This window comes from Cebus imitator, unplaced genomic scaffold (assembly GCF_001604975.1).
Source record: "Cebus imitator isolate Cc_AM_T3 unplaced genomic scaffold, Cebus_imitator-1.0 Scaffold471, whole genome shotgun sequence".
NCBI classification, from domain to species: domain Eukaryota; kingdom Metazoa; phylum Chordata; class Mammalia; order Primates; family Cebidae; genus Cebus; species Cebus imitator.
The window spans coordinates 701,416-715,212 of record NW_016107786.1 but is presented as its reverse complement, the minus strand read 5'-3'; the positions used below and the strand labels follow the sequence as shown (position 1 = coordinate 715,212).

At 36.9% G+C, this 13,797-nt stretch overlaps 2 protein-coding genes across 6 annotated transcripts in view; one reads left to right on the top strand and one right to left on the bottom strand.

Moving 5' to 3' along the window:
• MOSPD2 (motile sperm domain containing 2) overlaps window positions 1–10,016 on the bottom strand; it is a 45,066-nt gene extending 35,050 nt beyond the window's left edge. For 2 of the 5 annotated variants that reach the window (XM_017512358.2, XM_017512360.2), the window contains exons 1-2: window positions 9,859–10,016; window positions 9,638–9,707 (exon numbers count right to left, since the gene is read on the bottom strand). In XM_017512358.2, coding sequence (XP_017367847.1) covers window positions 9,638–9,707; window positions 9,859–9,867 — 79 coding nt within the window. In that variant the 5' untranslated portion in view covers window positions 9,868–10,016. Of the gene's footprint in view, window positions 1–7,024; window positions 7,138–9,637; window positions 9,708–9,858 lie in introns of those variants that run through there. The other 3 variants (XM_017512356.2, XM_017512359.2, XM_037732761.1) reach the window with 2 other exon arrangements.
• A 127-nt stretch (window positions 10,017–10,143) lies between these two features.
• The window catches only part of FANCB (FA complementation group B), a 35,783-nt gene continuing 32,129 nt past the window's right edge, over window positions 10,144–13,797 (top strand). Inside the window, exon 1 of the mRNA XM_017512355.2 lies at window positions 10,144–10,410. The gene's annotated coding sequence lies outside the window, so the exon portion shown is untranslated. The remainder of the gene's footprint in view (window positions 10,411–13,797) is intronic.

Below are 13,797 nucleotides of genomic sequence, written 5' to 3'. Positions count from 1 at the left end.
AAAAAAAAGAATAATAAAACATTATTGTTATCATTTTTACCACCACTGCCAGTACCATCACTAGGGATATCATAAACAAATTTTTAAAACCACCATATCTCATGAGACTCTCTATCATGAGAACAACGCAAGAAAAACCTTACCCTACAATTCAATCACCTCCCACTGGGTTCCTCCCATGACACATGGGAATTGTGGGAGTTATAATTCAAGATGAGATTTGGGTGGGGACACAGCGAAACCATATCAGAAGGGTTCAGTTTTATACAAAGATATGTATGTGTTTGTGTGTGTGTGTGTGTATGTACACAGATATATATATATGTTCTAATACCTGTCCTCATACACGAATGATACCTTGTCTCATAATACTAGTGAAAACCACACCAAAAAACAAAATTAATTCCAAGTGGTGGATTTTAAAGCCTCATCTCTGTATTTCTTTAAAATAGCTAATTTCAGCCAATCCTTCATGAAGAAACCTTCTTAATGAACTATCAGCACTGTATGGTTCATCGGCCATTTCTACTATTTATTTGTTCTTATATGAATTTTGCTCTGTAAATTGTTCTTATATTTACACAAGTGTATTACCACCAAATAAACTGTAAAGTCCATAATTTGGCAGAGAAAGAACTAAAGATACATGGCAATGGTGATATGTCTCTAGGAACACACAGTATTAAATGTTCCAGTGTAAAGATGACCTGTCTGTCTCAGCTTTTCATCTCTCCATACACATGCATGTGTATGTTCTCTCTCACTCACTTTGTCTCACACACACATCTTAAATAAAAAAAAATAAATTAATATTTTTAAAAAATTGTGTTGTAAGATAAAGAAACTATAGTTCTTACTTGTAAAATAGCAAACTTTATTTTTAACTTTTCTTTTTTTTCCTTCTTGCATTTCTTGGTCAGTGATGCTACCAACAGGTCAGAAACTGTGTTTTAAGGCTAACAAATGCAAGAAAATTTCTGGCCATATTCAGGATAGAGTAGAGTGATGGACTTAGAAGATCCATGCTACTATGTATAGTGAAGCTAAGCAAATCACTCTAGGCCTTATATTCCTCTCTGTAAAATGGAAATAAGGTCTGTCTATCTACAGTCTCTGATTAAGAACACTGAAAAACTTAAACACTATACAAATGAATTTCTATCAACATATGATAGAATGCTAACCATGAAAAGAAGACTAAATTCAAATTTACCCATTAGTTAACCAGTAAGGAAAATCTTGGAAGTATTTTGTTATTATAAATGTGCCTAAATTTTGGATAAAGGTTGAAAAAATACAAAAGTATTCTAATAATGAAAACTAGAGAACAGTTAATGTTCTAAAGCAGCAAACATATAACTCTAGATCATTATAGTAATTTAAAACATTTTAGGGTCTCTTATTTCTCCATGACTCTGAGCACAGATCCACTGAAAGTCCTTCTAGGGCCTTAAGAGAGCATCTGTCTTGGATGGGCTATGTCTATTGGCTGGACTGCGTAAATGTCAGTAATGGGTGTGATCAAGACAAAAGAACAAAATATTTATTGAAGATTATTTTCTGCTGGTTGGCCACAACATATTCTGAATTTCCACTTTCTTGTGAAACTGTTACGACTGAGAGACAGGTAATCTCTTATAAGGGGATTAAGCCATTGGCCTATAACAGTGATTCTGCAGCTTCAGCACATATCAGAATGATTAGGAGGGACTGTTAAAACTGGGATTACTGGGCCCCACCCCTAGACTGTCTAACTCTGGGTGGGAACTGACAACTGGCATTTGTAACCAGTTCCTACATACCGCTGATGCTGCTGGTCAGGGACTACACTTTGAGACTGTTGTTCTACTGCAGGAGCTGACAAACTTATTCTGTATAGGCCCAGATGGCAAATATCTAAGACTCTGACGGCCATATTACATCCCCTGTTGCTGATTTCTCTCTCTCTCTCTTTCTCTCTCCTTCTCTCTCTCTCTCTTGCTCGAGATCTTTCTCTCTGTCGTGTGTGTGTGTGTGTGTGTGTGTGTGTGTGTGTGTGTGTGTGTAACAACCCTTTAAAAATACAAAAAAAAAAAATGCTTGGCTCAAGGGTCATACAAAAACAGGACGTTGCTGATCTCTGGTCTATTGTAAAAAGAGGAGGTGCTTTCTGCTTCAGTTCTTATCCTTTAAGGGCTGAATTCATTAGCACACTTGAACAAGCAAAGCTGTTCTCCAGGTCTTCATCAGTCACCAGCCAGTTATCCAGGTTAATTAGATATAATGGACCTTGGTCTATTCCTGTATATTATGGACTCTGCCTCAAGGTCGTGGCATAAGCATGCTATCTATAATCATTCACTTGGCTGATTTTGGTCAAATGGGAAAATGTTTCATCAAAACTAATAGGATAATAGTAACAGTCAGTCATTTTGAGAGGAGCTCCTCAAATAGGGGATGGCATGACGGGAGTGGGACTGATGCTGTCTCCTCTAATAAGCTCCAGGAGGTCAGGGACTTTGAAAAGTCACACCCTGCTCCCTCCAACTCTGCCTGACACATGGTAAGTACATGCTAAATCTTTGTTACTGAATGATTAGCCATGTATAAGTCTATCCCCCAGCAGACCTTGAGTTCATTGAGGACCCAGAACTTCAGCAATAAATTGTTTTCCTTACCTTTTGAAAAGTTAAAACATTATAGAATAGAAAATAATGTTAACAAATACTTATGTAGCTGTGACCTCAAATTAACAAATAGTAAGTTATTGGCTTCAGTTTTTTTTTTTTTTTTTTTAATAAAAGGGCTAGAATGTCACAGATTAAGCTGAAGTTACCTCTTGATCTTCCCATAAAAGCCTTAAATTTCTTTGTTAGGTTATACTTTATATGAAACAACAATGATGTAGGATACAAATGCTGAAACTCAAGAAGAAATGGTAAATCAAAATAGTAGTAAATATATGAGAAGTAAACAAATACTGACATATAAAACAACAATAATAAATTGGGGGAGTGGTAAATTTGGGGAATCAGGTTAGTGTTAAACAATGACTATATCCTACAGGGAATAAAAAAGAGGAAACACTCTGAAGCTTACATAATCTTGATGTCAATATTGCACAAGAAAAATACTAGAAAGGAAAATTATAGGCCAATTCAAGAATACAAATGTAAAATTCTTAAACGATTAGTAAACTGAATTTAGCAATTTATTTTAAAAATCTTATCAATGTAATCTAACATTAACACAGTAAAGGAGAAAAATCAAATGAAAATGTCATCAAATACAATAAATGTGTGCAACAGATGAAGAAACTGCGTTTAGTAAAACTCAGTCATTAATCATGATGGAAAGTAAACAAAACAAACAAAAAACCTAAACTAGCAAACCCAAAATGGAAGAAAGTGTCTTCACTTTGATAAAGAGTTTATACAAAGATCATACTTAATGGTGACGTGTTCAGAGCTATCTTTCTGCCATTAGGAAGAAGACAAGTAGGCTTTTATCACTGCTTCTATTCAACAGTGTTCCAAAAGTTCCAGCCAATGTAATAAAGAAAAAGCATTGGAATATTTAGGAGTTGGAAAGTTAGAAAGAAAATGGTCAGTATTTCAAGGTGGTTATTATGTACATAGAAATCCCAAGTAAGTTATCAGAATTTATAAGAGTAAATTCAATATTGATGGAAAAAAGTCATATATATTTCCCATAAACCAGCAACCATCATTGAGAAAATATATATTAAGACATACCATTTAAATAACAACAAAAATAAAACACATACAGTATTTAGGAAGAAATATAACAAAAGATTGTGTGAACCACTATAGAGAAAATTATAAATCTTTCAATAAGGAAGACTTTAGCAGATAGATATATATGCCAGGTTCTTGGATAAAAAGACTCAACCATGATAATGTCAACTTCCATGAAATTATCTTCTGACTTAACACAATACCACTGAAATCCCAAGAAAAGTGGCTTTTGTTTTGTTTTGCAGAAGCATGATAATCTGATTTTAAAGTTTACGTAGAAGAAGTAAGGGCCAAGAAGAGCCTGAAGGAGTAATTTTCACAGAAGCAGAAACCAAAGGTCCCATAAAGATACGGGAAAAAAAAAATGTTCAATCTCACTGGAATTCAAAGACATTAAAACCATAAAGAGATCTCCCAACACGCCCATGACATGGGCGATTTTTTTTTTTTTAAAGTTACAGTGCCAATTTTTAGGGTGTAGAAAAACAAAAGATGCTCAAATACTGCTGGTTAAAATGAAACCTGGTACAATCACTTTGGGAATCAGTTCAGCATTATCTACTAAAGTTGAACATGAAACAATGTGCCTATTCTACTACCTACCCATTTTACTGTTGGAAACAAACCCTAGGGCAGCAGTTCTCAAACATTTTGGTCTCAGGATACCTTTTACACTCTTAAAAATAATTTCAGACCCCCCAAAAGCTTCTTTGTTGATATAGGTTATATTTATTGGTAGTTATTGTATTGGGTATTAAAACTGAGAAAAAGAATTAGACATGAGAAAATACAAGCAAACAGTCTACAGCCATCAGAACAATGGCATCATCACATGCCACCCAGCCTCTGGAAAATGCCACCATATGCTTGTGAGAGGATGAAGATGAAAAAGGAAAATGATGGTTTAGTATTATGAAAATGTTTTAACCTCTCAAACTCCTTGAAATGGTCTCAAGGAACCCCAGTTCTTGAACCAATTTTGAGAACCACTGCCCTAGAGAAATTCTTGCATGTGTGCAGCAGACATGTATAAGGATGTTGATGGCTGCACTGTACATGATACAAAAACCTGGAAACAACCCCAAACCCATTAATTGGTATATTCATTCCATGAGCTACTACACAGCCAGAAAAAGGAATAAATTAGTCATATCTGACAATATAACTGAATTTTGAGCAACAGAAGCAAATCATGAAGAAATATATTCAGCTTTAATATAAAGTTCAAAAAGAGGCAAAAACCTAATAAAGTATTGGTGAGGAATATATCATAAGTTGTAAAACTAATGAGAAGTAAGAGAATGAGTAACACCAAATGCAGAAAAAGTAACTGTTCCCTGAATAGCAGGGATGGGGATACCGGGAGGCTCTAGTTCTTCGGCTGAGTAGTGAGCGCATGGGTGTTTTATTCATGTTTTATACATTCTGTACATAAATAGAATTCTAAAACTCAAAAATATTAAGCCTAAACAAAACAAAAATTAAAAGACTAGAAAAATTGCCTTTTTTTAAAAAATTGAGATGCAGTCTTGCTCATGTTGCCCAGGCTGGAGTGCGGTGGCATGATCTCAGCATACTGCAATCTCCACCTCCCAGGTTCAAGCGATTCTCCTGCCCAAGCCTCCCAAGTAGCTGGGATTACAGGTGTCTGCTACCATACCTGGAAAAAGTCACTTTTAATGGCAAAAAGCACAATTACTTTTGCACCAGCCTATTAACCTAATAGCCATAGAAGAAACAACAAAGGAATGGGTAATTTTGGATATACTCAAAAACTGAAAAAAAAGTAAAAGCGACATAAACAAGAAAAGCTCAGACCAATATTAAAAGTCATATTAATAAAAAGATGTTTAAACTACAAATGAATGTAAATGCATGAAAATAATTTACTCTTATTAGCAAACAAGAGCAAACTAAAACAATCATCAGTTAAGAAATAACACTAAATATGAGTAAGGCTGTGGTAAGACTAACACTTCCCTATAAGCTGGCAGGAATGAATATTGGTACAACATCCATGGAGGAAGTTTAGCACATATGATCAAAGGCCTGAAAAATATGAACACTCTTAAAACCAATAATTCAATTTCTGAACATGAATCTTAAGAAAATACTCTGAACTACTACACAAAGAAATCTGTATTAAATGAAAACTGGGAAGAATCTGAATGTATACAAAGGGACTACCTAAGACAAAAGATAAGAAAACTATCTTTTATTTATAGAACCAAATATTAAATGACAATATACAATGTTGCTTACTTCATAAATATGGAGAAATAAAATCATGTCAATAAAAATGTATTTTGTAACAGGCAAAATTATATACAGAATAGTCTTGTAACTTTGTTTTCTTAAGTGTATAGAAAAAAGACTGTAAACAATGTATCCACTGTTAGCATACCTATCTTTGAATGGCCAGTTTCATGGGGGTTTCTTCAGACATTTTTGGTATGAACTAAATTAATTTAAATGAATTCATATACTTGTAAAGCCAGACAACAAACCTAATCACGAAACCCACAAACCTCTCAATGGCTCTCCATATCAACTAAAGTGCAAACACATCTCTTTGGTACCCAAGGCTCTCTACACTATAGTCCCACGGTATTTAACCATGTGTGGTTACCTTCCTTAAGGTTTATCAAAGTGGACTTCCTATTGCTTCTGAACATGCCCCATACCTTCTGACCTCAATGCCTCAGTTCAGACTATTCAATCTGCCTGGATCACCTTCTCTACCTGGCTGAGTTCTACTGTCTTCCAAAGTTCATGAGAAACACTACCTTTTTAATGAATTTTTTTATAACTCTGTGCTAAGCTAGTTACCCCAGCCAGATGTTATTTCTCTCTTTGACTCTTACAAAAAATATTTTAGCACCATTACTCTTAATACAATTTGCCCTAATTTTAATAGCTATATCTGTTTTAATGCCTTTCCTAGGTTGTAGTAGTTTGAGAAGGGGCAGGCTCTATCCTTCTTCCACTCTTTCTGTAATACTGATACACTGCTTCCCAGAATTAGGCATATAAAGAGTACTTAAGGAACTTAATAACTTATTGTCACAAGAGATTAGTCTCCTTTCTTGGGCATGAGAAACAGGAAGAAAAGAATGGGAAATGTTTCTCATTTGAGACTCTGCATGGAATTTCTCAGAAACAGTAAGGAAAATAGTACCATAATTATGGACTAATATTTTATTATTTTTGCCAGCCAAAAATCTATCTATAATGGTAACTTAATTTCTATAGACACAAAAATGTGCTTGGAATTCCCAAGAACCTACCTCCAAAAGCATTTCTGGAATACAGTTTGTGGTTGAAGTGATACACTTGCAGAAAATAAATACTTTCCTTTAGGAAAAACATCAACTTTGCTTAAGTCTGCCTTAAGCCTCTTCTGAAACAAAATATTGTTAATGACAATAGAAAGGGTGAAAGAAAAAGAAGGAAAGTGGATGTTCTAAACGCCTAATTTCTAAAAGCAAATTCTAAAGGGAAAATACGGGCAAATTAAAAAACACCCCTTTTATTATCACTTTCCAATTCTACCTTTGTCTGTTACCATATTCCAGGAAACAACTGAAACCTTAAGGTAAGAAAGACTTCAAAGGCTTCTATTTTGTTTTTCCATGCAAATCTTTAAAATTGGACTAATCTTCTTATGTATATATTTAAATGTTGCTATATTCAGTGAGTATGTATTGAGAAATGTGCTGGGCATACAAAAGTGAGTAAGACACACAAGGTCTCTGCTCTCAATGTCTATAGGCTGTTACAGAACCCATGTACATTCTACTGGAGGAAATGAAAAACACACAAACCAATGAACAAGATAATTACAGATTACCATAAGGGCTGTAAAGCAGAGAAAATAAACAAGACAGGGAGACGTTCAATAATTAGTGAAGGCCTGTTGGATATTTAAACACCGAAGAGGAAAAAGGACCAAGCCATGCTCAATACCTGGGTAAAATCTTTCTAGACAAAGAGAAGTGGAAAGGTCCAAGATGGAATAGCCTCATTCTGTTTGAGGAATACAGACAAGGCAGTGTGGCTAGTTGTGTTTTTCAAACTGGGGGTCACATTTTAAATTGTGATGTTAATTTTGTAGGTAATTGCATTTTTAAAAAGGAACTCAAATAGAAAAAACACATCAGAGAGTCACATGTTTTCAGAAGTATTCTTTAATGAATTTTTGCTGTGGTTATGTGAGTGTGCACATTTGTACTTGGTTGCAACATATAACATGTATCTTACTTTGAACAGTGGTCAAATCTGCACTAAGCAAGCAGAGCAATAACAGATGAGGATGGGGTGTGGGAGGCTGGCAAGAGCCAGATAACACATGGCCTTGCATTATAGGCCACCATAAAGAATTGGGATTTTATTCTAAACACAATTGGAAAGGCACTGAAAGGTTTCAAGCTGGAGAGTGACATATCTAATTTGACATCATGGTGTTGCCAAAAGATTACTGTAGTGAAAATCAAAAGACATGCGCACCTAGACCTGGCCTAGCCAATAACATCAGGGATTTTGAGCAAATCTCTTAATCTCTCTAGACCTCACTTTCTTCATTTTAAAAATGAGAAGGTTGCCCCAAGATGACCTTTAAGATCTTGTTTATTGCCTCATTTCTGCGTCAATTCTGCTTCCTCCCTTGGGCATAAATACTGTTATTGGCTCATTGAGTCTAATTCTGAGTTACTTCTTAAAATATTATAAACCATGTATAAACAGCTATAATAGTTATATTTCTGTAGAAAGCAATTGAAGAATGATCTCTTTATTGGAACTAGCTATATTATTAGAAATGAGAACTCTGGGTGAAAAGTGGATCAAGTGCTTTTGCAACTCTCTGGTACAAAGTTTGGGGTGTGAAGAAAATTGGCAAGGAGGCATGAAAAGATTTACTGACTGGTATTTGAAACTGATTTCCATATTTGTTCTAGGTCATCAATTGACGTATAATCTAGGATGGTTTAAAGTTGCAGAGAACCTTTGCTGAGTACTAGTCAAGATGTAGAAGCTTAACGCCTTTCACAGTAACCGAAATGACTACTGAGGCAAAATATTCACTGAGAACCTACTGTATGTTAAGACATGCTAGATGGTTTGATATATTTTTTTAAATTTAATCCTACTAACTTTATTATTTACATTTCACAGATATGAAAACGGGCTCAGAATAAACAAGAAAGCTATTTAGTGATAGGTTCTTGATTATAATCGGTCTTAAGGTAGGCAACATATAAATCATTATTCAATTCCATATTTACAATAAGTTATTCCATATGTTTTACAAAATTATTGTACAAGTATTAAATATTCAGTTATGTACTTGACAACTCAAGTATCTGTGACATCTGGACACAGAATGTTCAACCAATAAATCAGTTCTGGACTCATAGGTACTTTGCAAGATACAGTTTGGGATGATGAGAAGTTGTTCCATCATTGGAGGGCCTATTCTGTGGGTAGCATGCTGAGTTATATGAAAGCGAAATTAAGTAAAATATCAAAGGAATTTGTACACCCAATTAAGTACACATCAATAGTATTATGGCAGTTTCCAGGTACATTTTCTCTAGTGTTGCTGGACAATGTCACCCTTGTTGTGGGCCTAACAAGTATCCTGAAAGTTCCATAAACATGAGGACATGCTAGAAACTTACCGATTTCCAACTTATATTAACCCTTTAAAGGAAGCATGTGACACACTTGATCATTTGAAGCAGCGCACACGGCTTGTCATGGAGAGGACAACGTTTGAGATGTGCCCAGCATCATCCTTGGGAGGGTCGAAAAGGTCCCTAACACCTTCCACAAAGACACAACACTCCAGCAAAGTTGGGGATGCTTACTGCACACCTTAACACCCAGAACAGAGTACCCACCTGTCACATACTCAGCTTCAAACCTGCGTCGGGTCTCAGAGATGAGCTTGGCTTTATTCTGGGCGTGATTCTGGATGGGAGACATGACGGGACCTTAGATACTACTTGCATCAACCCGCTTACCCTCAGCCCAGCCCACCTGCACCCGGGCGCTCGGTCCCCGGGCCTCAGAGGCGGCTTCCGGGTCCGGGCACCCAGCGGCGGTGCAATAGACTTCTCACCTCGGCCATGATCGCGGTCGTGGATGTGATTGCAGTTGTCGCCGTCGCCCGTTCTACCGTCGCCGACCGAGTATCTCATCACCCGCCAGTCCCGCCCAGAGGTAGACAGAGAAGGGTGGGAGGGGGAGGCGGTCGCGTGACACCGGAAGACGGACAGAAGTGCCGGTGCATTGCCCAATCCAATGCGGACGCCTGGGTCTGGAGGCGGGACCAGTCCCTCAGCCTAGGTCCCATTCGGTTCTCATCTGGCCGCGCCCCGCGACTTCCCCCGCACTGCGGTCCCACCCCCGCCAGCCGCGAGAACGCCGGCGCTTCCCCCGCGGAGCTCCGCCCTTGAAAGCTCGCTGGCTATTCGCTTTCGCAACATCCCTAGGGCCCCGCCTCCTCAGCCTCCCGGGGCAACCTTCTCCGTGCTGGCTTCTAGGCTCCGCCTCCTCTGCGTTCGACGCAGCCTCCGCCGGGCCTCCCAGGATGCAGCTCGCTGGCGGGAGGTTTGGAGCAGATAGATACTGTATCCGCGTGGGGCATCCGGAATGTTGCCGTTGCGTTGAGGTAGGATGGAACACCTAGTCTTCCCTACCTGGGACTTCGCAGAGGGGGCGATGGGGCTGGATTTCCTCCCTTTGTCCCTGCAGTGCGGGAGAGAGAGAAGGAAGCCGGCATCCTGAGACCCGGGTCTGTCATTCCGTGGAATGATAATTGGATTTTAAGTGCTACAATCAGGGATTATTTTGCTTGAAACTTTTTTTCATCCCTTCAGTATCCTTCCCACTTCGAGTGTGAGATGCTTAACGAGCAAAATATCTTTGAAATCTTTAATCTCAAATAGTTATGTAAAGTTAAATGATAAAAGCGTCTTTCGGCTTATTAATTAAGGTACTTGCTCTCAAAGGGCGCGGGGGGAAGGGGTCGGTTTTACCACCCAGGGACTTTGGGAGCGTCTGGAGACATTTTTAATTGCCACTGCTGGGGGTCGGGGGCAAAAGAATGCTACTGGCTTCTAATGCTTAGAGACCAGAGACGCTGCCAAACATCCTGCACTTACGTGAAAAGTCGTAACAGTTATCCAGCGCAAAATGTCAATAGTGTCAAGGTTGAGAAAGATTTAGATTTAAAGGGACTGGAACAAATTTTGTGCGTCAGTTAAAAACAATTGAAAGAAAATCGTTGCGCATTCAATATTGCCTTTTTTTAAAGTTGAAAGATACTGAAAACTACAAACAAGTTGAATGAACAGTTCCCCATATTTCCATCAACCGTAGTCATCCATGACAGAGGCATGTTAGCATCTTTTGTCCTAAACTTTTAAATATGTTTGCATTTTATAGGAAAAAATGAACACATTGTTCAAACGTTGTTTGACTACAGCCTTAAAAGATATTTCAGATATAACTAAAGTCTCCCTCTACCTCTACTCACCTATCTTGGACACTTCCTTGTCCAGAATCAACAGTCATTCAGAATTTAGCACGAAATCTGTTTTTACATTTTTTATTTTGGATCATCTTGCCTGGGTTTGAATCCTGGTTCTGTCACTTCTTATCTGCAAGCCTTTGAGAAGATCCTGAAACTCCATGCCTCAGTTTCTCCATCTATAAAATGGGATAGCAATAGTGCCTATGGCATAATGATGTTATCAGGAAGAAGAGAGTTAATTCAAAGTGCTTAGAATAGTACCTAGCACTGTTTATTCAGGAAAAAAAAATAGTATATGGCAGTATTTCTTGATAAAGCACTCAGGTAATTTAGCTGTTGTAGGTAAATAGAAAATATATAATACTGTTTGTTTCAATTTACATAAATAATATACTGCAGTGTACATTTGTCTGCAACTTAATTTTTAATTCATTTTATGTTTAAAATCTAACCATGATTTTATACGTATAGATAGATCTAATTCATTCCTTTTAACTCTAGTATGATAGTCCATCTATGTTTACTCATTCCGCTATTGGTGTTCATTGAGGTTTTTACTTTTTTTTATATTGCAAAAATCAGCACAGTAAGCATTCTAGAGCAATGTATTCATTCATATGTGGAATTATATCTCTGGGTTCATATCTACAAATGAAACTACTGGATGTATGCATTTCAGTTGACTGTCAAATTACCTCCAGGGTCATCTCTCCCTTTTATTAAGTACTCATTGTTTTCTTCTAATTGTTAGCTCTTTTTCCAATCTGATCTCACTCACATCTTTAACACTGTCACCAGGATCTTTATAACTCAAAAGTACAGTCCTGTGATTTCTGTTTTTGAAAACTTTCGGTGGTATATCATTACTTATATAAGAAATTCAGAAATCCTTAACATGACATAAAAATCTTCTTTAACTTAATCTTCCCAAATTCTCTAATTTAGTTGATCACCATTCTCTCACATTTACTCACATTTCGGGTATATTAGATAATGTTGAAAAAGGTGAGATCAATTTTGTGTAGGCCCCAACAAATAACTTATGTAGGGAGAAAAAAACTTTTTTTTTTTTTTTTTGAGACAGAGTTTCACTCTTGTTACCCAGGCTGGAGTGCAATGGCGCAATCTCGGCTCACTGCAACCTTCACCTCCCAGGTTCAAGCAATTCTTCTGCCTCAGCCTCTCGAATAGCTGGGACTACAGGTGCCCGTCACTACTCCCAGCTAATTTTTTTGTATTTTAGTAGAGACGGGGTTTCACCATGTTGGCCAGGATGGTCTCAATCTCTTGACCTCGTGATCCCTCAGCCTTGGCGTCCCAAAATGCTGGGATTACAGGTGTCAGCCACCACGCCTGGCCCTGTAGCTGCTGTTATAATGTTAATAAGTAAAACTTCAAATAGCCTATAGGCTAGAATAGTAAACCTGGTGCCCTGATAATCAGGATTTAAATAATGAGGCTTTGCTTATAATTGGATTAATAACCTCTAAATTAAACCTTAGTTTGATTGGTTTCCAGATATGTTTCTGTCTTTTAAAAAATGCTAGTTATTTCATTGCTTGCAGGTTTTATGAGCATATGCCAAGAACTTTTAAAATAGATGTTACAGCAGCAATACCTATCTACTCTGTTAGCAGTTACACTTCAATAAAGCTGAGAAAAAAGTTAAAATTAAATTCATTTTAGCAATGAATTTAATTTTAATGATTATTAATTAGATCTAATTAATAAATAGCAAACATATTAAAAAAAGGAGATTGAAAACATGTTGCATCAGTATAAAATATAGTGGGTATGCTCATATATGTAAATTCAATAAGTCTTGCAAAAACTTTTCACTCAGTAGTCATTTGTGTTTTTAGATCTGTTTAATTTCATGAGAATAAGTTTGCTTTTTGCCTGGAGATCACATTGAAAGCAGGTTGAATTAGGATTATACAAGAGTTTTGAATGCCATGCTAAGCTTCATAGCAATGATTCTCAAGCTTGTTTTCTCTACAACATTTCAGTGCACAGTGTTTAACATCTATTTTTCCAGGTAGTACTTTGAGTCATATGTCTATTGAGAAGGGCAAGGGGCATGCAGGCTTTTGGATTAGGGGATGGACAGTGACAGGATCAAGTGTGTATTGGCGGAAAGAGAGATGAGGATAAGGAAGACTAATAAAGCTTTTATCTCAGCCTGAAAGATCACAGCCTGAACTATAGTAGTGGTAACTGCTATAGTTGGAAAATAGATATTTCTAACTTAGGGAACTTGATGATGACATTTAAAGAGCAAAATGTAAAGGGCCTAATTTTCCTAAATTCTGACCATTTTACAATCAGATTTTCCTTACTCCTATCACATTTAACTTATTGGTAAGTGAATCAGAGCATTGTACTGATTAAACATTAGTTGTGATATTTAACATTAAAATAATGAAATTTGTACAGAGGTGATTTTTATTTGTTTTTGATATTAAGAAATCTGAAAAACTTTGAATAGGTAGTAAAAGATGGTGAATTCTTAGAGCTTTACCT